General features: G+C 48.5%; 1 protein-coding gene across 1 annotated transcript in view; it reads left to right on the top strand.

Moving 5' to 3' along the window:
- LOC135560078 (armadillo-like helical domain-containing protein 3) overlaps positions 1–24,521 on the top strand; it is an 86,671-nt gene that overhangs the window by 4,857 nt on the left and 57,293 nt on the right. The window contains exons 2-17 of the mRNA XM_065001160.1: positions 1,542–1,651; positions 6,544–6,600; positions 7,065–7,211; positions 8,320–8,427; positions 9,028–9,110; positions 9,545–9,572; positions 10,172–10,246; positions 10,673–10,759; positions 10,829–10,885; positions 11,390–11,433; positions 13,479–13,539; positions 13,725–13,771; positions 13,992–14,067; positions 15,506–15,599; positions 20,121–20,222; positions 23,255–23,313. Of these exons, the coding sequence (XP_064857232.1) occupies positions 1,550–1,651; positions 6,544–6,600; positions 7,065–7,211; positions 8,320–8,427; positions 9,028–9,110; positions 9,545–9,572; positions 10,172–10,246; positions 10,673–10,759; positions 10,829–10,885; positions 11,390–11,433; positions 13,479–13,539; positions 13,725–13,771; positions 13,992–14,067; positions 15,506–15,599; positions 20,121–20,222; positions 23,255–23,313 (1,227 nt within the window). The 5' untranslated portion in view covers positions 1,542–1,549. The remainder of the gene's footprint in view (positions 1–1,541; positions 1,652–6,543; positions 6,601–7,064; positions 7,212–8,319; positions 8,428–9,027; positions 9,111–9,544; positions 9,573–10,171; positions 10,247–10,672; positions 10,760–10,828; positions 10,886–11,389; positions 11,434–13,478; positions 13,540–13,724; positions 13,772–13,991; positions 14,068–15,505; positions 15,600–20,120; positions 20,223–23,254; positions 23,314–24,521) is intronic.

Here is a 24,521-nt window from a genome sequence, read left to right as displayed (position 1 = left end):
TCCTTATGTAATACATGTATCACTAGCCACTTTAACTATGCCACTTTGTTTACTTTGTCTACATACTCATCTCATATGTATATACTGTACTCGATACCATCTACTGTTTGCTGCTCTGTACCATCACTCACTCATATATCCTTATGTACATATTCTTTATCTTCTTACACTGTGTATAAGACAGTAGTTTTAGAATTGTTAGTTAGATTACTTGTTGGTTATCACTGCATTGTCGGAACTAGAAGCACAAGCATTTCGCTACACTCGCATTAACATCTGCTAACCATGTGTATGTGACAAATAAAATTTGATTTGATTTTGATTTGATTTATAGTATTGCCAGTGTAACAGTATAGCTTCCGTCCCCCTCCTCACCCATACCTGGGCTAGAACCAGGAACACATCGACAACAGCCACACTCGAAGCATCGTTACCCATCGCTCCACAAAAACCGCGGCCCTTGCAGCGCAAGGGGAATACCTACTCCAAATCTAAAAGCGAGTGATGTTTGAAACAGTATTAGCGCACACCCAGCTAACTAGCTAGCCATTTCACATTGGTTACACCAGCCATTAGGCTGATAGGCTTGAAGTCATAAACAACGCTGTGCTTGCGAAGAGCTGTTTGAATGAATGATTACGGGCCTGCTGCTGCTCAGTCAGACTGCTCTATCAAATCAGACTTAATTATAACATAATAACACACAGAAATATGAGCCGTTGGTCTTTAATATGATCGAATCCGAAACTATCATTTCGAAAACAAAACGTTTATTATTTCAGTGAAATATGGAACCGTTCGGTATTTTATCTAAAGGGTGACATCCCCAAGTCTAAATATTCTTGTTACATTGCACAACCTTCAATGTATGTCATAATTACTTAAAATTCTGGCAAATTAGTTCGCAATGAGCCAGGCAGCCCAAACTGTTGCATATACCACGACTCTGCGTGCAATGAACGCAAGAGAAATGACACAATTTCACCTATTGCCTGCTAAACTGGATTAGTAGTTATAACTGGTGATTATGATTGATTGTTTTTTTTATAAGATAAGTTAAATGCTACCTATTAATTTACCTTGGCTTCTACTGCATTCGCGTAACAGGCAGGCTACTCGTGGAGTGCAATGGTTAGAGCATTGGACTAGTTAATTGTGCGGTTGCAAGATTGAAATCCCTGAGCTGACAAAATGAAAATCTGTCGTTCTGCCCCTGAACAAGGCAGTTAACCCACAGTTCCTAGGCCGTCATTGAAAATAAGAATAAGAATGTGTTCATAATTGACTTGCCTAGTAAAATAAAGGTATTAAAAAAATAAATCATAATAATCGGAAATAGGCGCCCAAAAATACCGATTTCCGATTGTTATGAAAACTTGAAATCGGCCCTAATTAATCAGCCATTCCGATTCATCGGTCGACCTCTAGTGTATGTAGTATTGTCTGTCCTTTTTAGTTTTTCCTGTGTGATACTAGCTACATGCCTATTTGCGTCTGCTGTGTTTACATTTCTATGCTTACTTATTTGTGTGTGTCTCCAGACCCAGCCATGTCTCAGCTGGAGAAGAAGGCGGGGCTTCTGAGAAGGACGTCCTCCTCTAAGAAACCCCTGAAGGAGAAAGTGGTGCTGATGTATGATGAGATCTTTGCGGTAAGATAGAGGGATGGATAGAGAGAAGAGGGATGGATAGAGAGAAGAGGGATGGATAGAGAGAAGAGGGATGGATAGAGAGAAGAGGGATGGATAGAGAGAAGAGGGATGGATAGAGAGAGAGAGGGAGGGAGAGAGAGGGAGAGAGAGAGAGAGAGAGGGAGGGAGAGGAGAGAGAGAGGGAGGGAGAGAAGAGAGAGAGAGGGAGGGAGAGAAGAGAGAGAGAGAGAGGGAGGGAGAGAAGAGAGAGAGAGAGAGGGAGGGAGAGAAGAGAGAGAGAGGGAGGGAGGGAGCGAAGAGGAAATGATGGATAAAGATGAGACGAGTGGGAGAGAGGAGAGAGAGCAAGAGGGAGGGAGAGAAGAGGAAATGATGGATAAAGATGAGACAGAGGGAGGTTTGTGCAGAGCTAAAGGGATATGGTCAAGTGAAAGAGTAAGAGCATAGGGGAAGAAAGAGTGTTAAAGGGGAAGAAAGAGTGAGGGTCGGAACAGACAGACAGGAACAGAAATTAGGTTGGTGGACTTGCTCTCATAGTTCCTTTCACCTCAAAAAGCACAAGAAAGAGAATTTCAATACCCACCATCTCAGATTGTCCTGAAATAATTTTCTGTACTTAGTAACGGATACGATTATCATTCCTGAAACATTATTTTGTTGAAATCTAATTTTATCTCTGAGAAATTAAGATAATTGATTGCACCCAAATTGGCCATTTTAATTGATAAGATTCAGATAATATTCAATAAATATAGTACCCAACATCTGATTTGGACCACACTTCTTCCTACCAATGAGTAAGACATAATGAATCCCCCAAAATTGTCAAATGCCACCCACGGACCCCCACCCCAAACAACCAGTATACAGTATCAGTTGTCTATGTTTGACAAATAGTATGAAACTGTGGCTTGGAGTATTGCTTCTCCATATTATGTCATGTATTCCCTGTGAATCTGGTGATGCTCTTTTTCCCCCTGTTCAGAGATATTAGTAATTGAAGTCGCTTGCATTATTTACAATGAAGTAGTGTGACAGTACCACGTTTTACCACAAGATGTCGCTGTTTTGCTATACAGCACAAGTTTATCAATTTTGCTGGTCTCTTGTGTTTTTTTGCATCTTTGGGTAAAAACCTTTATATTTGGCTCATTATGGAAATACATTGTGTGGTCATCCTCACAATTCAAGCCAGTCCTCCATGAAAGCAATTCAGTTTGTCCCAAGTTCTTAACTGACTTGCCTAGTTAAATAAAATTAGCAGCCTATTGCTTCAACCCAACTCTCCTTGAATAGTCCAATAAGTGGCCACTCTCTGAGATTCTCATATGAAGACTTTTCCTACAAGCCCAAAACTTTGATGGAGAAATGAGCTACGGACTAAAATGTTGAGACAACCCTAAGAAAATAATTAATTGCATGTTTTTCAATAAAATGATATGGAAACATGTCTATATGTGTTGTGATGAGGGACATTTACCATTAAACCCAATACCATTACACAACACTATACAGTGTGTGTTTGGGACATTTACCATTAAACCCAATACCATTACACAACACTATACAGTGTGTGTTTGGGACATTTACCATTAAACCCAATACCATTACACAACACTATACAGTGTGTGTTTGGGACATTTACCATTAAACCCAATACCATTACACAACACTATACAGTGTGTGTTTGGGACATTTACCATTAAACCCAATACCATTACACAACACTATACAGTGTGTGTTTGGGACATTTACCATTAAACCCAATACCATTACATAACACTATACAGTGTGTGTTTGGGACATTTACCATTAAACCCAATACCATTACACAACACTATACAGTGTGTGTTTGGGACATTTACCATTAAACCCAATACCATTACACAACACTATACAGTGTGTGTTTGGGACATTTACCATTAAACCCAATACCATTACACAACACTATACAGTGTGTGTTTGGGACATTTACCATTAAACCCAATACCATTACACAACACTATACAGTGTGTGTTTGGGACATTTACCATTGAAGACCATTAGAGACCATAACATTGAAGACCATTAGAGACCACAACATTGAAACCATTAGATCTGCTGGAGCCTCATGGTGTGCTTGTTCACCAGGAATGTTCTAGCAGTAACTAAGACAGACCTTTTCTGAAGGGAATAAACCACACACAAAGGGGCTGTTTCCTGGACACAGACTAAGTGTAAAAGAAGGAGAAACTGATTTGCTTTCATGGAGGACTGGCTTCCAACCATTTCAGAACAAGCTGAGATGGTGGGCGTCATGGCTGAGATGGTGGATGTCATGGCTGAGATGGTGGGTGTCATGGCTGGATGTCATGGCTGAGATGGTGGGCGTCATGGCTGAGATGGTGGGCGTCATGGCTGAGATGGTGGGCGTCATGGCTGAGATGGTGGGCGTCATGGCTGAGATGGTGGGCGTCATGGCTGAGATGGTGGGCGTCATGGCTGAGATGGTGGGCGTCATGGCTGAGGTGGTGGGCGTCATGGCTGAGGTGGTGGGCGTCATGGCTGAGGTGGTGGGCGTCATGGCTGAGGTGGTGGGCGTCATGGCTGAGATGGTGGGCGTCATGGCTGAGATGGTGGGCGTCATGGCTGAGATGGTGGGCGTCATGGCTGAGATGGTGGCTGAGATGTCATGGCTGAGATGGTGGGCGTCATGGCTGAGATGGTGGGTGGTGGGCGTCATGGCTGAGATGGTGGGCGTCATGGCTGAGATGGTGGGCGTCATGGCTGAGATGGTGGGCGTCATGGCTGAGATGGTGGGCGTCATGGCTGAGATGGTGGGCGTCATGGCTGAGGTGGTGGGCGTCATGGCTGAGGTGGTGGGCGTCATGGCTGAGATGGTGGGCGTCATGGCTGAGGTGGTGGGTGTCATGGCTGAGATGGTGGGTGTCATGGCTGAGATGGTGGGTGTCATGGCTGAGATGGTGGGTGTCATGGCTGAGATGGTGGGTGTCATGGCTGAGATGGTGGGTGTCATGGCTGAGATGGTGGGTGTCATGGCTGAGATGGTGGGCTGTCATGGCTGAGGTGGTGGGTGTCATGGCTGAGATGGTGGGTGTCTGAGATGGTGGGTGTCATGGCTGAGATGGTGGGTGGCTGAGATGGTGGGTGTCATGGCTGAGATGGTGGGTGTCATGGCTGAGATGGTGGGTGTCATGGCTGAGATGGTGGGTGTCATGGCTGAGATGGTGGGTGTCATGGCTGAGATGGTGGGTGTCATGGCTGAGATGGTGGGTGTCATGGCTGAGATGGTGGGTGTCATGAGATGGTGGGTGTCTGAGATGGTGGGTGTCATGGCTGAGATGGTGGGTGTCATGGTTGAGATGGTGGGTGTCATGGCTGAGATGGTGGGTGTCATGGCTGAGATGGTGGGTGTCATGGCTGAGATGGTGGGTGTCATGGCTGAGATGGTGGGTGTCATGGCTGAGATGGTGGGTGTCATGGCTGAGATGGTGGGTGTCATGACTGAGATGGTGGGTGTCATGGCTGAGATGGTGGGTGTCATGACTGAGATGGTGGGTGTCATGGCTGAGGTGGTGGGCTGAGGTGGTGGGCATGGCTGAGGTGGTGGGCGTCATGGCTGAGGTGGTGGGCGTCATGGCTGAGGTGGTGGGCGTCATGGCTGAGGTGGTGGGCGTCATGGCTGAGGTGGTGGGCGTCATGGCTGAGGTGGTGGGCGTCATGGCTGAGGTGGTTGGCGTCATGGCTGAGATGGTTGGCGTCATGGCTGAGATGGTTGGCGTCATGGCTGAGATGGTGGGTGTCATGGCTGAGATGGTGGGTGTCATGGCTGGATGTCATGGCTGAGATGGTGGGCGTCATGGCTGAGGTGGTGGGTGTCATGGCTGAGATGGTGGGCGTCATGGCTGAGATGGTGGGCGTCATGACTGAGATGGTGGGTGTCATGGCTGAGATGGTGGGTGTCATGGCTGAGATGGTGGGTGTCATGGCTGAGATGGTGGGTGTCATGGCTGAGATGGTGGGTGTCATGGTTGAGATGGTGGGTGTCATGGCTGAGATGGTGGGTGTCATGGCTGAGATGGTGGGTGTCATGGCTGAGATGGTGGGTGTCATGGCTGAGATGGTGGGTGTCATGGCTGAGATGGTGGGTGTCATGGCTGAGATGGTGGGTGTCATGGCTGAGATGGTGGGTGTCATGACTGAGATGGTGGGTGTCATGGCTGAGATGGTGGGTGTCATGACTGAGATGGTGGGTGTCATGGCTGAGATGGTGGGTGTCATTGCTGAGATGGTGGGTGTCATGGCTGAGATGGTGGGTGTCATGGCTGAGATGGTGGGTGTCATGACTGAGATGGTGGGTGTCATGGCTGAGATGGTGGGTGTCATGGCTGAGATGGTGGGTGTCATGACTGAGATGGTGGGTGTCATGGCTGAGATGGTGGGTGTCATGGCTGAGATGGTGGGTGTCATGACTGAGATGGTGGGTGTCATGGCTGAGATGGTGGGTGTCATGACTGAGATGGTGGGTGTCATGGCTGAGATGGTGGGTGTCATGGCTGGGATGGTGGGTGTCATGACTGAGATGGTGGGTGTCATGGCTGAGATGGTGGGTGTCATGGCTGGGATGGTGGGTGTCATGGCTGAGATGGTGGGTGTCATGGCTGAGATGGTGGGTGTCATGGCTGAGATGGTGGGTGTCATGGCTGAGATGGTGGGTGTCATGGCTGAGATGGTGGGTGTCATGGCTGAGATGGTGGGTGTCATGGCTGAGATGGTGGGTGTCATGGCTGGGATGGTGGGTGTCATGGCTGAGATGGTGGGTGTCATGGCTGAGATGGTGGGTGTCATGGCTGAGATTACATGGTGCGACTCTCTGTCTCCTCTCTCTTCAGAAAGAGGATCCAGCCAAGAACAACTCCCGTTTTTGGGATGAACTCTTCCTCATGAAGGTAAGAGAGAACAGCTGTTTACATGTGTTTACAAAATGACCTGTTTACATTACATTTGTTAACAGAATTATCCATTTGCATTTGTTTATAAAACTTTTAGCTGTCCTTTGCATTTTAAAAAGGGAATTTCTCTCTAACTATAACCTCAATGCACCCCCCTTCTCTCTCTCCCGTTCCCCACCCTCTTTCTCTCTCTCCCGTTCCCCACCCCCCTTCTCTCTCTCCCGTTCCCCACCCTCCTTCTTTCTGTGACCTCCCAACCCTCGCTCCTCCCCCTCCCCTCCCCTTCTCTCACCCAACCCTCTCCCCCTCTCTCTCCCAACCATCTTCCCCCTCCCCTATATCTACCAAACTCCCTCTTCCCCCACTCTCTTCCTCCCTCTTCCTCCCCCTCTCGCTCAACCCTCCCTTTTCCATCCACCCTTACTCTACTCTCTCCCCCTCTGTACCCCCCCCTCCCCCAGGTGAATCTGGAGTACCTGGAGGCCAAGCTGGAGTCTCTGGATGGAGATGAGGTGATGAAGATTAAAGACAACATCAACAGTCTGTTCCACCACTGTGTTCAGGCCCTGGCAGAGGAGCACCAGATCAAAGTGGTCAATGCCCTGCAGGTAAGTGGGAGTGTGTGTGTGTGTGTGTGTGTGTGTGTTGGGGGTGGGGGTGTTCCACTATTGTGTTCAGACTCTGGCAGAGGAGCACCAAAATTGGGATTTTAGGGATCATAGCTTTCACCTAGATTCACCTGGTCAGTCTATGTTATGGAAAGAGCAGGTGTTCCTAATGTTTTGTTCATTCAGTGTAAGTTGCATCAGGTGTATGGACTGAGGTGGAACAAAACCTGGACCAGGGGTGAAGAACACTGCTCTACAGACCTGTTATGGTGCTGATGGGGCTATAGACAGGATGTATTGATCTGTTATGGTACTGACGGGGCTATAGACAGGATGTATTGATCTGTTATGGTGCTGACGAGGCTATAGACAGGATGTATTGATCTGTTATGGTGCTGACGGGGCTATAGACAGGATGTATTGATCTGTTATGGTGCTGATGGGGCTATAGACAGGATGTATTGATCTGTTATGGTACTGACGAGGCTATAGACAGGATGTATTGATCTGTTATGGTACTGACGGGGCTATAGACAGGATGTATTGATCTGTTATGGTGCTGACGGGGCTATAGACAGGATGTATTGATCTGTTATGGTGCTGAGGGGCTATAGACAGGATGTATTGATCTGTTATGGTGCTGACGGGGCTATAGACAGGATGTATTGATCTGTACATAGAACTGTTATGGTGCTGATGGGGCTATAGACAGGATGTATTGATCTGTACATAGTACTGTTCTGGTGCTGACGAGGCTATAGACAGGATGTATTGATCTGTACAGGGACCTGTTATGGTTCTGACGGGGCTATAGACAGGATGTAGGGGTCTGGACCGTAGAGATAGATAGAGGACTTGTCTTTCTATCTGTGCGACTATAGCGTCTGTGACAGCATGGGCAGTGCCATTGAGACTACAACCCATAGGAATCCCCACCCAGTTAACTGCAGTTACTTTAAAATTGTGTAAACATGGTGGAAGCCCTCAATGGCGTTGCCCATGCTGAAACTTCCCTTTGGTCACTAGAGGCCTCTATCATAATCTATGGTCTGTGGTGTTTGACCTTTCACCCACATTGTCATGAAGGTGTATCTGTCCCCTCCTCCAGACTCTGTGTGCGTTGTTCCGTGGGGTTCACCAGAAGAACAAGTCAGCCTCAGGCTTCGACATCATCAACATGCTCGTGGGCTTCGACAAGGCCGAGCTACGCATGAAGGTGTGTGTGTCCTACAGGACTTCATGTAGAGTTTGGAGAGCTTGCTGTGTGTGTGTCCTACAGGACTTCATGTAGAGTTTGGAGAACTTGCTGTGTGTGTGTCCTACAGGACTTCATGGAGAGTTTGCTGTGTGTGTGTCCTACAGGACTTCATGGAGAGTTTGCTGTGTGTGTGTCCTACAGGACTTCACGGAGAGTTTGGAGAGCTTGCTGTGTGTGTGTGTGTCCTACAGGGCTTCATGAAGAGTTTGTAGAGCTTGCTGTGTGTGTGTGTCCTACAGGACTTCATGGAGAGTTTGGAGAGCTTGCTGTGTGTGTGTCCTAGGACTTGCTGGGAGAGTTTGGAGAGCTTGCTGTGTGTGTCCTACAGGGCTTCATGGAGAGTTTGGAGAGCTTGCTGTGTGTGTGTCCTACAGGACTTCATGGAGAGTTTGGAGAGCTTGCTGTGTGTGTGTCCTACAGGACTTCATGGAGAGTTTGGAGAGCTTGCTGTGTGTGTGTCCTACAGGACTTCATGGAGAGTTTGGAGAGCTTGCTGTGTGTGTGTCCTACAGGACTTCATGGAGAGTTTGGAGAGCTTGCTGTGTGTGTGTCCTACAGGACTTCATGGAGAGTTTGGAGAGCTTGCTGTGTGTGTGTGTGTGTGTCCTACAGGACTTCATGGAGAGTTTGGAGAGCTTGCTGTGTGTGTGTCCTACAGGAGTTCATGGAGAGTTTGGAGAGCTTGCTGTGTGTGTGTGTGTGTCCTACAGGACTTCATGGAGAGTTTGGAGAGCTTGCTGTGTGTGTGTGTGTGTGTCCTACAGGACTTCATGGAGAGTTTGCAGAGCTTGCTGTGTGTGTGTGTGTCCTACAGGACTTCATGGAGAGTTTGCAGAGCTTGCTGTGTGTGTGTCCTTCATGGAGAGTTTGCAGAGCTTGCTGTGTGTGTGTGTCCTACAGGACTTCATGGAGAGTTTGCAGAGCTTGCTGTGTGTGTGTGTGTCCTACAGGACTTCATGGAGAGTTTGCAGAGCTTGCTGTGTGTGTGTGTCCTAAGAGAAAAGTGTTCATGTAGCAACACTTTCCGAAAACTATTTTCTGTTTGACCTGTCCATGACCCGGAGTTCATGGAGAGTTTGGAGAGCTTGCTGTGTGTGTGTGGAGTCCTCAGGACTCTCATGGAGAGTTTGGAAGCTACTGCTGTGTTTGTGTGTGTAAGTGTCCTACAGGACTTCATGGAGAGTTTGCAGAGCTTGCTGTGTGTGTGTGTGTCACACACAGGACTTCATGGAGAGTTTTAAAGAGCTTGCTGTGTGTGTGTGTCCTCACAGAACACTTCATGGAGAGTTTGCAGAGCTTGCTGTGTGTGTTGTGCCTACAGGACTTCATGGAGAGTTTGCAGAGCTTGCTGTGTGTGTGTCCTAAGAGAAAAGTGTTCATGCCACACTTCCTCCGTTTTTCTCTGTCTCTCTCTCTATTTTCTCTGTTTGACCTGTCTGTCCCTGTGTGTCTCTCCTGTCACTCTGGACTGATGGAGAGTTTAGACAGCCTGCTGTGTCTGTCTCTCTGTCTGTCTCTCTCTGTCTGTCTGTCTCAAACTCTGCTGTGTTTCTCTCTCTTTTCTGTCACACTGTCTCACACACACACACACTCACTGTCTGTCTGTCTGTCACACACACTGTCTCACACACTGTCTCTCACTGTCACACACACACACACGCTCTCTCTCTCTAAATAGTGTTTTTCTGTGTTGTCTCTGCAGGTAACAGACAACATCAGTCAGAACACCATCCTAGAGTATGTTATGATCAACAGCATCTTTGAGGCCATTCTGCAGGTAAGACTGTTACTGAGGACTGGGGATGTCAGTAATGTCTGTCTATTGACCTGTTAATATGTCATCTAGTGAATTGATGACCATGCCACTATCTCTCTGTCTCTCTCTCTCTGTCTCTCTCTCTGTCTGTCTCTCTCTGTCTGTCTCTCTCTCTGTCTGTCTCTCTCTGTCTGTCTCTCTCTCTGTCTGTCTCTCTCTCTGTCTGTCTCTCTGTCTGTTTCTGTCTCTCTGTCTGTCTGTCTCTCTGTCTCTGTTTGTCTCTCTCTGTCTTCTCTCTCTCTCTGTCTTTTCTCTCTCTCTGTCTCTCTGTCTCTCTCTCTCTCTCTCTGTCTGTCTGTCTGTCTGTCTCTCTCTCTGTCTGTCTCTCTCTGTCTGTCTCTCTCTCTCTCCGTCTGTCTCTGTCTCTCTGTCTCTCCCCCCGTGTAGATCCTATCAGATGTGTCCACTAGAGGACAACATGGTTATGATGCTGTTGTCCTCCTGGCTCTGCTCGTCAACTACAGGAAGTACGAGGTGAGCCGGTGTGTTTTCCTCCTCTGTTGACAGGATGGAACCGTTCTAACTCTTCTTCTCTGTTGTCAGTCTGTGAATCCCTACATTGTGAAGCTGTCCATAGTGGATGATGAACCAACCCTAGATGTGAGTATTCATGTAGATGTTGTATTGTTTATTCCTGTCGTTTACAGCAGCCTTTAATAAACTATGGCTCATGTTAATGTTGGCTAAATGAAACATGTTGGGGACAAACTTGGTAGAATTGTAGGAAATGAGATAAACTCAGAGAAGTGTTGTACTCTGCCACATGGCATAATGAGCAGAATTGCATGAAATGTGTTATAAAATTGTAATAGATTTTCTCTCAGCACATGGCATGATGTGTAGAATTGCAGGAAATTAAATACAATTTCTCACCACTGTCAAGAGGGGGCCACTTTTGCCCGCAAGGTGGGGAACTCCTGACCACATTTGACATGTTTTCAAGAGCTTGTTTTTCAGGAAAACACTGAAAAGTTTAAGAATCACTAATTTAGACTTCAGAGAGTGTTTATCATAAAGAATAAACTAACTAGAACTAACATACCCCATTCTGTTATCACGTTTTCATCTAAAGTCTCCTACTAAAGGATTCTTGTCTTTCCCTAGGGAATGGGTCTGGTGGTTGGCCAAGCCCTGACAGAATATAACAGGTAAACATCACTATCTTTTAACTGTCAACTTTTGTTGAATGATCTACTTTTGAATTCACCTTTTCATATTTTTGTTCTATTTCTATTCAACAAATGAGACCTTCTTTTTTCTGTAGTCTCGGCTTGACAGCTTGCATTCTAGGAGTGTGTGTGTGTGTGTGTGTGTTTCTCAGAGCAACCAGGTTTTGATGTTAATATTCAAGGTGAAAACACCAGGAAGAGCTGTCTGTCTGCTTAGAGACAGGAAGAGTTGTCTGTCTGCTTAGAAACAGGAAGACCTGTCTGTCTGCTTAGAAACAGGAAGACCTGTCTGTCTGCTTAGAAACAGGAAGAGCTGTCTGTCTGCTTAGAAACAGGAAGAGCTGTCTGTCTGCTTAGAGACAGGAAGAGCTGTCTGTCTGCTTAGAAACAGGAAGACCTGTCTGTCTGCTTAGAAACAGGAAGAGCTGTCTGTCTGCTTAGAAACAGGAAGAGCTGTCTGTCTGCTTAGAAACAGGAAGAGCTGTCTGTCTGCTTAGAAACAGGAAGAGCTGTCTGTCTGCTTAGAAACAGGAAGAGCTGTCTGTCTGCTTAGAGACAGGAAGAGCTGTCTGTCTGCTTAGAGACAGGAAGAGCTGTCTGTCTGCTTAGAGACAGGAAGAGCTGTCTGTCTGCTTAGAAACAGGAAGAGCTGTCTGTCTGCTTAGAGACAGGAAGAGCTGTCTGTCTGCTTAGAGACAGGAAGAGCTGTCTGTCTGCTTAGAGACAGGAAGAGCTGTCTGTCTGCTTAGAGACAGGAAGAGCTGTCTGTCTGCTTAGAGACAGGAAGAGCTGTCTGTCTGCTTAGAGACAGGAAGAGCTGTCTGTCTGCTTAGAGACAGGAAGAGCTGTCTGTCTGCTTAGAAACAGGAAGAGCTGTCTGTCTGCTTAGAAACAGGAAGAGCTGTCTGTCTGCTTAGAGACAGGAAGAGCTGTCTGTCTGCTTAGAGACAGGAAGAGCTGTCTGTCTGCTTAGAGACAGGAAGAGCTGTCTGTCTGCTTAGAGACAGGAAGAGAGACTGTCTGTCTGCTTAGAAACAGGAAGAGCTGTCTGTCTGCTTAGAGACAGGAAGAGCTGTCTGTCTGCTTAGAGACAGGAAGAGCTGTCTGTCTGCTTAGAGACAGGAAGAGCTGTCTGTCTGCTTAGAGACAGGAAGAGCTGTCTGTCTGCTTAGAGACAGGAAGAGCTGTCTGTCTGCTTAGAAACAGGAAGAGCTGTCTGTCTGCTTAGAGACAGGAAGAGCTGTCTGTCTGCTTAGAAACAGGAAGAGCTGTCTGTCTGCTTAGAACAGGAAGAGCTGTCTGTCTGCTTAGAGACAGGAAGAGCTGTCTGTCTGCTTAGAGACAGGAAGAGCTGTCTGTCTGCTTAGAAACAGGAAGAGCTGTCTGTCTGCTTAGAAACAGGAAGAGCTGTCTGTCTGCTTAGAAACAGGAAGAGCTGTCTGTCTGCTTAGAAACATGAAGAGCTGTCTGTCTGCTTAGAAACAGGAAGAGCTGTCTGTCTGCTTAGAGACAGGAAGAGCTGTCTGTCTGCTTAGAAACAGGAAGAGCTGTCTGTCTGCTTAGAGACAGGAAGAGCTGTCTGTCTGCTTAGAGACAGGAAGAGCTGTCTGTCTGCTTAGAGACAGGAAGAGCTGTCTGTCTGCTTAGAAACAGGAAGAGCTGTCTGTCTGCTTAGAAACAGGAAGAGCTGTCTGTCTGCTTAGAAACAGGAAGAGCTGTCTGTCTGCTTAGAAACAGGAAGAGCTGTCTGTCTGCTTAGAAACAGGAAGAGCTGTCTGTCTGCTTAGAGACAGGAAGAGCTGTCTGTCTGCTTAGAGACAGGAAGAGCTGTCTGTCTGCTTAGAGACAGGAAGAGCTGTCTGTCTGCTTAGAGACAGGAAGAGCTGTCTGTCTGCTTAGAGACAGGATCACATTAAAGTAACAGATGATGAGATATTTCATGTCCATACATTCATATAGTCATAACCCCAGGGCAGACATTTTATGTTGATTGTCATGTTCTCTGCCTGTGTCTGTGTCTCCAGACAGTACAAAGACAAAGAGGAGGAGAACCATGGAGGATTCTTCTCTACACTCACCAGTATGGTAAGAACACATCTGATCCTACAATGAAATATAGTACAACATATTGGGCCACTTTCCCAGACACAGATTATGTCTAGTCTAATGATCTATGTGACCCACCAACACACCGCAACAACTAATCGTTCTCCTAAACAACTGTCAATTTTGTCCACATTCTCTCATTGTAATTCCTGTCTTGTCCACAGGTGGGCAGTATGTTCATTGCAGATGCAGATGAGAAGCTCTCAGTACAGTAAGTACATGCTTAGAGTAGAAGTTGCCCTTAGCCACAGATCTAGTAGGTGAAAAACACAGACCTGACTGTAGTTCAGTGTCTATAGGACAACTTCATCCATGCAGAGTGATCGGGATCTCTTTGGTCCCTTAGTCAGTGTGATGTCACAAATACAATCTGGAACCATCGTTCTAATTGGCTGATATTGACATTTTGACCCCTCTCTGACCTCCCCCAGGACCAATGAGGCGATTCTGCTGGCGCTGTACGAGGCCGTGCACCTCAACCGCAACTTCATCACTGTTCTCGCTCAGGTGACTTAGACTACTTCAACTGTCGCTAGGAACAAAACTACTTCAACTGTCGCTAGGAACAAAACTACTTCAACTGTCGCTAGGAACAAAACTACTTCTACTGTCGCTAGGAACAAAACTACTTCAACTGTCGCTAGGAACAAAACTACTTCTACTGTCGCTAGGAACAAAACTACTTCTACTGTCGCTAGGAACAAAACTACTTCAACTGTCGCTAGGAACAAAACTACTTTTACTGTCGCTAGGAACAAAACTACTTCAACTGTCGCTAGGAACAAAACTACTTCAACTGTTGCTAGGAACAAAACTACTTCTACTGTCGCTAGGAACAAAACTACTTCTACTGTCGCTAGGAACAAAACTACTTCTATTGTCGCTGGGAACAAAACTACTTCTACTGTCGCTAGGAACAAAACTACTTCTACTGTCGCTAGGAACAAAACTGTGAGGAGGAGTTGGGAGGAGTCGGACAGAGAGGGTGAGGGAGGGAGGCGGACAGAGAGGGTGAGGGGGGAGGCAGAGAGGGTGAGGGAGGGAGGCGGACAGAGAGGGTGAGGGAGGGAGGCGGACAGAGGGTGAGGGAGGGAGGCGGACAGAGAGGGTGAGGGGAGGGAGGCGGACAGAGAGGGTGAGGGAGGGAGGCGGACAGAGAGAGGTGAGGGAGGGAGGCGGACAGAGAGGGTGAGGGAGGGAGGCGGACAGAGAGGGTGAGGGAGGGAGGCGGACAGAGAGGGTGAGGAGGGAGGCGGACAGAGAGGGTGAGGGAGGGAGGCGGACAGAGAGGGTGAGGAGGGAGGCGGACAGAGAGGGTGAGGGAGGGAGGCGGACAGAGAGGGTGAGGGAGGGAGGCGGACAGAGAGGGTGAGGAGGGAGGCGGACAGAGAGGGTGAGGGAGGGAGGCGGACAGAGAGGGAGTGAGGAGGGAGGCGGACAGAGAGGGTGAGGGAGGGAGGCGGACAGAGAGGGTGAGGGAGGGAGGCAGAGAGAGAGGGTGTGAGTGAGGGAGGCAGAGAGAGAGAGAGAGAGAGAGAGGGGAAGAGTGAGGGTGGAAGGCAGAGAGGAGGTGAGGGTGGGAGGCAGAGAGGGGGTGAGAGGTATAGAGAGAGGGGGTGAGGGTGGGAGATATAGAGAGAGGGGGTGAGGGCGGAGATAAAGAAGGGGGAGGGGTAATTGGTTCTTTTTCTAAAGTTCTTTTAGTTCTATCAGATGCCAGCATCTCTGATGTCTGATAGTGTTGTATAGAATGACCTGACACTGTTTGGAGAGAGGAAGAGAGGAGAACAAATAGGGGGAATGGTCTTTGTTCTGGTTTCATCTGCTCAGCTTTCCTTGAAAGTAATGTGTTCTCTCTCCCTCTAATCCCACTATCTTTCTGTCTGCCTCCTCTACCTCTCTTTCTTCTCCTCACTCATTTGCTCTGTCACCTGTCAATCAACAGAGTCACCCAGAGATTGACATCCCGACCACACCCATCACCCCTGTTCCGACCACTCCCACGACGCCGCTTGGCACAACCCCGCTCTCTATGGACAGTGAGTAACATGATTGGTCTGGACTCTGGGTCCACCTTGTTCCATGAACGAATGACATTTACAGATTAATTATTGACTGAATGAGTGAATGAAATGAAACCTTTATTAGTAGTAATAATCACTAGTGTTTAAATTGACGTAGTTACTATTTTTTAAATCTTTCCTGTTTTCTGTTACTGGGGTAAACCTGGAAAATGGAACGGTTGGCCAGAGTCACACAAGACCCCTCCCTCCTTTAGTTCCCCTCCACTCCTTTAGTTCCCCTTCACTCCTTTAGTTCCCCTCCACTCCTTTAGTTCCCCTTCACTCCTTTAGTTCCCCTTCACTCCTTTAGTTCCCCTCCACTCCTTTAGTTCCCCTTCACTCCTTTAGTTCCCCTCCACTCCTTTAGTTCCCCTCCACTCCTTTAGTTCCCCTCCACTCCTTTAGTTCCCCTCCACTCCTTTAGTTCCCCTCCACTCCTTTAGTTCCCCTCCACTCCTTTAGTTCCCCTCCACTCCTTTAGTTCCCATCCACTCCTTTAGTTCCCCTCCACTCCTTTGTTCCCCTCCACTCCTTTGTTCCCCTCCACTCCTTTAGTTCCCCTTCCCCCTTAAAACCAGTGGACATAGGAGGAAACATTTTAACGAGTGTCTGAAACATTCTGTTTTAAAGAAATACGTTTCTCGTCATTGTTTTTTGCCGTCCATTTTTGATAACCCCGCCATACACGTGCACCACACGAACACACACAATCTGAACCTGGTCAGTTCACGTGCAATGTAACTGTTAAAACATGCATGGTGTGTGTTTCTCGCTAAAAGCCATTTGCTGTATGAAATATTAACGGAACTGGCTTCAAATACAGATGAATCTTTCAGGTAGAGAACCATGTCAACACACACACACACACACACCCTTTTCCCCCCTGTGGACCATGTGCTTGGCTGGCTCATGGCCATGATGTCATAACCAGTCGTCTTGGACCTGATCCAGGATTGGAGGGAAGGTGGGATGAGGACAAATCAAAATGGAGGGAGGAGACTGGGGTGAAGTAGAAGTGGTTGCTCCTGTTTTATCTGTGAAACTAGCATCTGAGATGTGAGATCCACCTGACTGTCTCGTATAGCGTCTTGACTAGCTAATAGTGGATCACTTCATAGCTTCTCTTCTTGTCTCTACCGACAGTAAAGCTCATTATTAGGTTGAACGTTCAACATTCAAATAACATTCCATTAATGTTACTATGAAGTTAAATTAACATTGTTGAACATAAATGGCCGTGTGTCTCTACCTACCAGTGATGGATGTTGCAGTGGAGTTGTTGGGAAGTTGAGGGGTCTCTCCCTGGAGTTGTGAGGTTGAGGGGTCTCTCCCTGGAGTTGTGAGGTTGAGGGGTCTCTCCCTGGAGTTGTTGAGGGGTCTCTCCCTGGAGTTGCTGTGGGGTCTCTCCCTGGAGTTGATGTGAGGTTGAGGGGTCTCTCCCTGGAGTTGATGTGAGGTTGAGGGGTCTCTCCCTGGAGTTGATGTGAGGTTGAGGGGTCTCTCCCTGGAGTTGATGTGAGGTTGAGGGGTCTCTCCCTGGAGTTGATGTGAGGTTGAGGGGTCTCTCCCTGGAGTTGATGTGAGGTTGAGGGGTCTCTCCCTGGAGTTGTTGAGGGGTCTCTCCCTGGAGTTGCTGTGGGGTCTCTCCCTGGAGTTGTGAGGTTGAGGGGTCTCTCCCTGGAGTTGATGTGAGGTTGAGGGGTCTCTCCCTGGAGTTGATGTGAGGTTGAGGGGTCTCTCCCTGGAGTTGTGAGGTTGAGGGGTCTCTCCCTGGAGTTGATGTGCGGTTGAGGGGTCTCTCCCTGGAGTTGATGTGAGGTTGAGGGGTCTCTCCCTCGAGTTGCTGTGGGGTCTCTCCCTGGAGTTGCTGTGGGGTCTCTCCCTGGAGTTGCTGTGGGGTCTCTCCCTGGAGTTGTGAGGTTGAGGGGTCTCTCCCTGGAGTTGTGAGGTTGAGGGGTCTCTCCCTGGAGTTGTGAGGTTGAGGGGTCTCTCCCTGGAGTTGGGAGGTTGAGGGGTCTCTCCCTGGAGTTGTTGTGAGGTTGAGGGGTCTCTCCCTGGAGTTGCTGTGGGGTCTCTCCCTGGAGTTGATGTGAGGTTGAGGGGTCTCTCCCTGGAGTTGATGTGAGGTTGAGGGGTCTCTCCCTGGAGTTGGGAGGTTGAGGGTCTCTCCTGGAGTTGGGAGGTTGAGGGTCTCTCCTGGAGTTGGGAGGTTGAGGGTCTCTCCCTGGAGTTGGGAGGTTGAGGGTCTCTCCTGGAGTTGTTGTGAGGTTGAGGGGTCTCTCCTGGAGTTGTTGTGAGGTTGAGGGGTCTCTCCCTGGAGTTGCTGTGGGGTTGAGGGGTCTCTCCCTGGATTTGCTGTGGGGTCTCTCCCTGGAGTTGATGTGAGGTTGAGGGGTCTCTCCCTGGAGTTGATGTGAGGTTGAGGGTCTCTCCCTGGAGTTGATGTGAGGTTGAGGGGTCTCTCCCTGGAGTTGTGAGGTTGAGGGGTCTCTCCCTGGAGTTGGGAGGTTGAGGGGTCTCTCCCTGGAGTTGGGAGGTTGAGGGGTCTCTCCCTGGAGTTGTGAGGTTGAGGGGTCTCTCCCTGGAGTTGTTGTGAGGTTGAGGGGTCTCTCCCTGGAGTTGTTGTGAGGTTGAGGGGTCTCTCCCTGGAGTTGCTGTGGGGTTGAGGGGTCTCTCCCTGGAGTTGCTGTGGGGTCTCTCCCTGGAGTTGATGTGCGGTTGAGGGGTCTCTCCCTGGAATTGTTGGGAGGTTGAGGGGTCTCTCGCTGGAGTTGATGTGAGGTTGAGGGGTCTCTCCCTGGAGTTGTTGGGAGGTTGAGGGGTCTCTCACTGGAGTTGATGTGAGGTTAAGGGGTCTCTCCCTGGAGTTGGGAAGGTTGAGGGGTCTCTCCCTGGAGTGTATGTGAGGTTGAGGGGTTTCTCCCTGGAGTTGCTGTGAGGTTGAGGGGTCTCTCCCTGGAGTTGTTGAGGGGTCTCTCCCTGGAGTTGTTGGGAGGTTGAGGGGTCTCTCGCTGGAGTTGATGTGAGGTTGAGGGGTCTCTCCCTGGAGTTGTTGGGAGGTTGAGGGGTCTCTCACTGGAGTTGATGTGAGGTTGAGGGGTCTCTCCCTGGAGTTGTTGTGAGGTTGAGGAGTCTCTCCCTGGAGTTGTTGTGAGGTTGATGGGTCTCTCCCTAGAGTTGTTGAGGGGTCTCTCCCTGGAGTTGTTGTGAGGTTGAGGGGTCTCTCCCTGGAGTTGATGTGAGGTTGAGGGGTCTCTCCCTGGAGTTGATGTGAGGTTGAGGGGTCTCTCCCTGGAGTTGATGTGAGGTTGAGGGGTCTCTCCCTGGAGTTGTTGGGAGGTTGAGAAGTCTCTCCCTGGAGTTGATGTGAGGTTGAGGGGTCTCTCCCTGGAGTTGATGTGAGGTTGAGGGGTCTCTCCCTGGAGTTGTTGGGAGGTTGAGGGGTCTCTTGCTGGAGTTGATGTGAGGTTGAGGGGTCTCTCCCTGGAGTTGTTGGGAGGTTGAGGGGTCTCTCCCTGGAGTTGCTGTGAGGTTGAGGGGTCTCTCCCTGGAGTTGTTGAGGGGTCTCTCCCTGGAGTTGTTGAGGGGTCTCTCCCTGGAGTTGTTGGGAGGTTGAGGGGTCTCTCCCTGGAGTTGTTGAGGGGTCTCTCCCTGGAGTTGTCGAGGGGTTGAGGGGTCTCTCCCTGGAGTTGTTGAGGGGTTGACTGGTCTCTCCCTGGAGTTGTTGAGGGGTTGAGGGGTCTCTCCCTGGAGTTGTTGAGGGGTCTCTCCCTGGAGTTGTTGAGGGGTCTCTCCTTGGAGTTGTTGAGGGGTTGAATTGTCTCTCCCTGGAGTTGTTGAGGGGTTGAAATTCTCTCCCTGGAGTTGTTGAGGGGTCTCTCCCTGGAGTTGTTGAGGGGTTGAATTGTCTCTCCCTGGAGTTGTTGAGGGGTTGAGGGGTCTCTCCCTGGAGTTGTTGAGGGGTTGAATTGTCTCTCCCTGGAGTTGTTGAGGGGTTGAATTGTCTCTCCCTGGAGTTGTTGAGGGGTTGAGGGGTCTCTCCCTGGAGTTGTTGAGGGGTCTCTCCCTGTTAAAGGACCTGTGCTTTATATTTCCACTATGAGGTTGGAATAATGCTGTGAAATTGTTAGATAAAGTGCTAATGCCCTTTTAGTGTAAGAGCTGTTTGAAACGACTGCCTGGAATGTCTGTTTTGGTGGGTGGAGTTTTGACCTTTCTGGTGACATCACCAGGCTCTAAATGAATTAATAGACCAATAAGAGAGTTCCGAGCTTTTCTGCCAACAACGGCACATTTTCAGTTCCCCACCCAGACCCCTCCCAGACTGTCCTAGCTAAATCCTTGCTTGATGCCAAGAAGGGATTTTAGTTTCTTTTTGACCGTTTCATTTGAAAACAGTCACAGTAAGGTTCTTAGCTTTTACCCAAATGGATCTTTCAACGTTTCAACATAACATTAGTGTAATGTTGAACCAACGTTGTGTGTCCTGCTTTCCAGTGATGAACTCTTCAGAACTTCCCCTGGATCCTAACCTTCAGACCAGTAACCTGCTCATCACCTTCCTCAAGTACTCCTCCATCGTCATGCAGGACACCAAAGGTTTAAATACACGGCTATCTCTATCTCTCTAGCTCTCTCTATCTCTCTACCATTATCTCTATCTATCTCTCTATCTCTCTCTACCACTATCTCTCTCTAGCTCTCTATCTCTCTACCACTATCTCTATATCTCTACCACTATCTCTCTATCTCTCTCTCTACCACTATCTCTCTATCTCTCTATCTCTACCACTATCTCTCTATCTCCATCTCTCTACCTCTCTCTATCTCTACCACTATCTCTCTGCCACTATCTCTCTATCTCTCTATCTCTCTACCACTATCTCTCTATCTCCATCTCTCTACCTCTCTCTCTCTCTACCACTATCTCTATCTCTCTATCTCTCTCTACCACTATCTCTCTCTACCACTCTCTCTCTCTTTATCTACCACTAATCTCTTTCTCTCTACCTACCACTATCTCTCTCTACCTCTCTCTATCTCTATCTCTCTACCACTCTCTCTCTCTACCACTCTCTCTCTCTTTATCTACCACTAATCTCTTTCTCTCTACCTACCACTATCTCTCTCTACCTCTCTCTCTCTATCTCTCTACCACTCTCTTTCTCTCTACCTACCACTATCTCTCTCTATCTCTCTGTCTCTCTGTCTGTCTGTCTGTCTGTCTGTCTGTCTGTCTGTCTGTCTGTCTGTCTGTCTGTCTGTCTGTCTGTCTGTCTGTCTGTCTGTCTGTCTGTCTCTCTCTCTCTCTCTCTCTCTCTCTCTCTCTTTCTCTCTCTCGTTACCTCTGCCTCTATCAGGGCTGACAACCTCATTCCACGGAGGATCTAATGTCGGCTGGTTTTTGGTTAGACAACCAGGTGAGGGGAGTTCCTTATTAATTAGTGAGCTTAATTCAGCAAATCATTAAAAAACATGTATTCAACCTTTAACTAGGCAAGTTAGTTAAGAACAAATTCTTATTTACAATCACGGCCCGGCCAAACCCTAACCCGAACGATGCTGGGCCAATTGAACCTATGTGTCTCCCAATCACGGCCTAGCCCGGCCAAACCCTAACCCGGACGATGCTGGGCCAATTGACCCCATGGGTCTCCCAATCACGGCCTAGCCCGGCCAAACCCTAACCCGAACGATGCTGGGCCAATTGTGCGCTGCCCTATGTGTCTCCCAATCACGGCCTAGCCCGGCCAAACCCTAACCCGAACGATGCTGGGCCACTTGTGTGCTGCCCCATGGGTCTCCCAATCACGTCCGGTTGTGATACAGTCCAGGATTCGAACCAGGGTCTGTAGTGATGCCTCTTGCACAGAGATGCAGTGCTTTGGATCGCTGCGCCACTTGGGAGGTCTAAACAAGAAAATAATCAAGTCCAAGGGAGGAGTGAAAACCCACAGACACTCAGTCCTCCGGGGAATGAGTTAACACGTGATCTATATCTATCTATACCCTCTATCACTTCATCAAATACTCCTCCACAGTCAGACTCTCTATCTCTGTCCTCTATCACTTCATCAAATACTCCTCCACAGTCAGACTCTCTCTATCTCTGTGTATTTATTCTCTCTATCTCTATACCCTCTATCATGTACTTTCTTTCATTCCTTATTTTCTTGTTCAGTACTTCCTCCCTTTCTTCTCCTCTCTTCTCCTCTCTTCCCCCCTTTCTTCTACTCTCTTCCTCCATTTCTTCTCCTCTCTTCCTCCCTTTCTTCTCCTCTCTTTCCCCCTTTCTTCTCCTCTCTTTCCCCCTTTCTTCTCCTCTCTTCCCCCTTTCTTCTCCTCTCTTCTCCTCTCTTCCCCCCTTTCTTCTCCTCTCTTCCTCCATTTCTTCTCCTCTCTTCCTCCCTTTCTTCTCCTCTCTTTCCCCCTTTCTTCTCCTCTCTTCCTCCCTTTCTTCTTCTCTCTTCCCCCTTTCTTCTCCTCTCTTCCCCCTTCTCCTCTCTTCCCCCTTTCTTCTCCTCTCTTCCTCCCTTCTCCTCTCTTCCTCCTTTTCTTCCCTCTCTTCCCCCTTCCTCCTCTCTTCCCCCTTTCTTCTCCTCTCTTCCCCCTTTCTTCTCCTCTCTTCCCCCTTTCTTCTCCTCTCTTCCTCCCTTTCTTCTCCTCTCTTCCCCCCTTCTCCTCTCTTCCCCCTTTCTTCTCCTCTCTTCCCCTTTCTTCTCCTCTCTTCCTCCCTTTCTTCTCCTCTCTTCCCCCTTTCTTCTCCTCTCTTCCTCCCTTTCTTCTCCTCTCTTCCTCCCTTTCTTCTCCTCTCTTCCTCCCTTTCTTCTCCTCTCTTCCTCCTTTCTTCTCCTCTCTTCCTCCCTTTCTTCTCCTCTTCCTCTCTTCCCCCTTTCTTCTCCTCTCTTCCCCCTTTCTTCCCTCTCTTCCTCCCTTTCTTCTCCTCTCTTCCCCCTTTCTTCTCCTCTCTTCCCCCTTTCTTCTCCTCTCTTCCCCCTTTCTTCTCCTCTCTTCCCCCTTTCTTCTCCTCTCTTCCCCCCTTTCCTCTCTTCCCCCTTCTCCTCTCTTCCCCCTTTCTTCTCCTCTCTTCCCCCTTTCTTCTCCTCTCTTCCTCCCTTTCTTCTCCTCTCTTCCCCCCTTTCTTCTCCTCTCTTCCCCCTTTCTTCTCCTCTCTTCCCCCTTTCTTCTCCTCTCTTCCTCCATTTCTTCTCCTCTCTTCCCCCTTTCTTCTCCTCTCTTCCCCCTTTCTTCTCCTCTCTTCCCCCTTTCTTCTCCTCTCTTCCCCCTTTCTTCTCCTCTCTTCCCCCTTTCTTCTCCTCTCTTCCCCCTTCTCCTCTCTTCCTCCTTTCTTCTCCTCTCTTCCCCCACTTCTCTCAATCCTCTTCTCAAAATACCAGCTGTCAAGTTGTCCTCCCTCTCTCTCCTTCCCACTTCTTGCTACTTTGCCTTTTCATTGAGCTCGTTTTCAGTCCATATCTCTCCCTCAATGTGTATATCTCTCCCTCATCTGTCCTTTCTCATCCTTCCGTTCTCCCCTCTCCTTATTCCATATGAATAGTGCCAGATTCATTCTCTCTCTCTATCTCTGTCTCTCTATCTATCTCTATCTCTCTCTCTCTCTCTCTCTCCAGATGAACACAGACTCAACAGTGCCAGACTCTGTCTCATCATCCTCACCTGTATAACGGAGGTATGTACACCTGTGTGACGGAGGTATGTACACCTGTGTGGCGGAGGTATGTACACCTGTGTGATGGAGGTATGTACACCTGTGTGACGGAGGTATGTACACCTGTGTGACGGAGGTATGTACACCTGTGTGACGGAGGTATGTACACCTGTATAACGGAGGTATGTACACCTGTATAACGGAGGTATGTACACCTGTATAACGGAGGTATGTACACCTGTATAACGGAGGTATGTACACCTGTATAACGGAGGTATGTACACCTGTATAACGGAGGTATGTACCACTGTGTGACGGAGGTATGTACACCTGTATAACGGAGGTATGTACACCTGTATAACGGAGGTATGTACCACTGTGTGACGGAGGTATGTACACCTGTATAATGGAGGTATGTACACCTGTATAACGGAGGTATGTACACCTGTATAACGGAGGTATGTACACCTGTATAACGGAGGTATGTACACCTGTATAACGGAGGTATGTACACCTGTATAACGGAGGTATGTACACCTGTATAACGGAGGTATGTACACCTGTATAACGGAGGTATGTACACCTGTATAACGGAGGTATGTACACCTGTATAACGGAGGTATGTACACCTGTATAACGGAGGTATGTACACCTGTATAACGGAGGTATGTACACCTGTGTGGCGGAGGTATGTACACCTGTATAACGGAGGTATGTACACCTGTATAACGGAGGTATGTACCACTGTATAACGGAGGTATGTACCACTGTGTGACGGAGGTATGTACCACTGTGTGACGGAGGTATGTACACCTGTATAACGGAGGTATGTACCACTGTGACGGAGGTATGTACACCTGTATAACGGAGGTATGTACACCTGTGTGATGGGTCTCAATCTCTCTGCTTCTCTGTCCTATAGGACCAGTATGATGTCTTTCTCTCTGTCCTATAGGACCAGTATGATGTCTTTCTCTCTGTCCTATAGGACCAGTATGATGTCTTTCTCTCTGTCCTATGGGACCAGTATGATGTCTTTCTCTCTGTCCTATAGGACCAGTATGATGTCTTTCTCTCTGTCCTATGGGACCAGTATGATGTCTTTCTCTCTGTCCTATAGGACCAGTATGATGTCTTTCTCTCTGTCCTATAGGACCAGTATGATTTCTTTCTCTCTGTCCTATAGGACCAGTATGCTGATGTCTTTCTCTCTGTCCTATAGGACCAGT

The sequence above is a fragment of the Oncorhynchus nerka genome, linkage group LG15, assembly GCF_034236695.1.
Source record: "Oncorhynchus nerka isolate Pitt River linkage group LG15, Oner_Uvic_2.0, whole genome shotgun sequence".
NCBI lineage: Eukaryota > Metazoa > Chordata > Actinopteri > Salmoniformes > Salmonidae > Oncorhynchus > Oncorhynchus nerka.
Note: the sequence above shows the minus strand (reverse complement) of the source record. Positions and strands in the feature narration are given on the sequence as shown.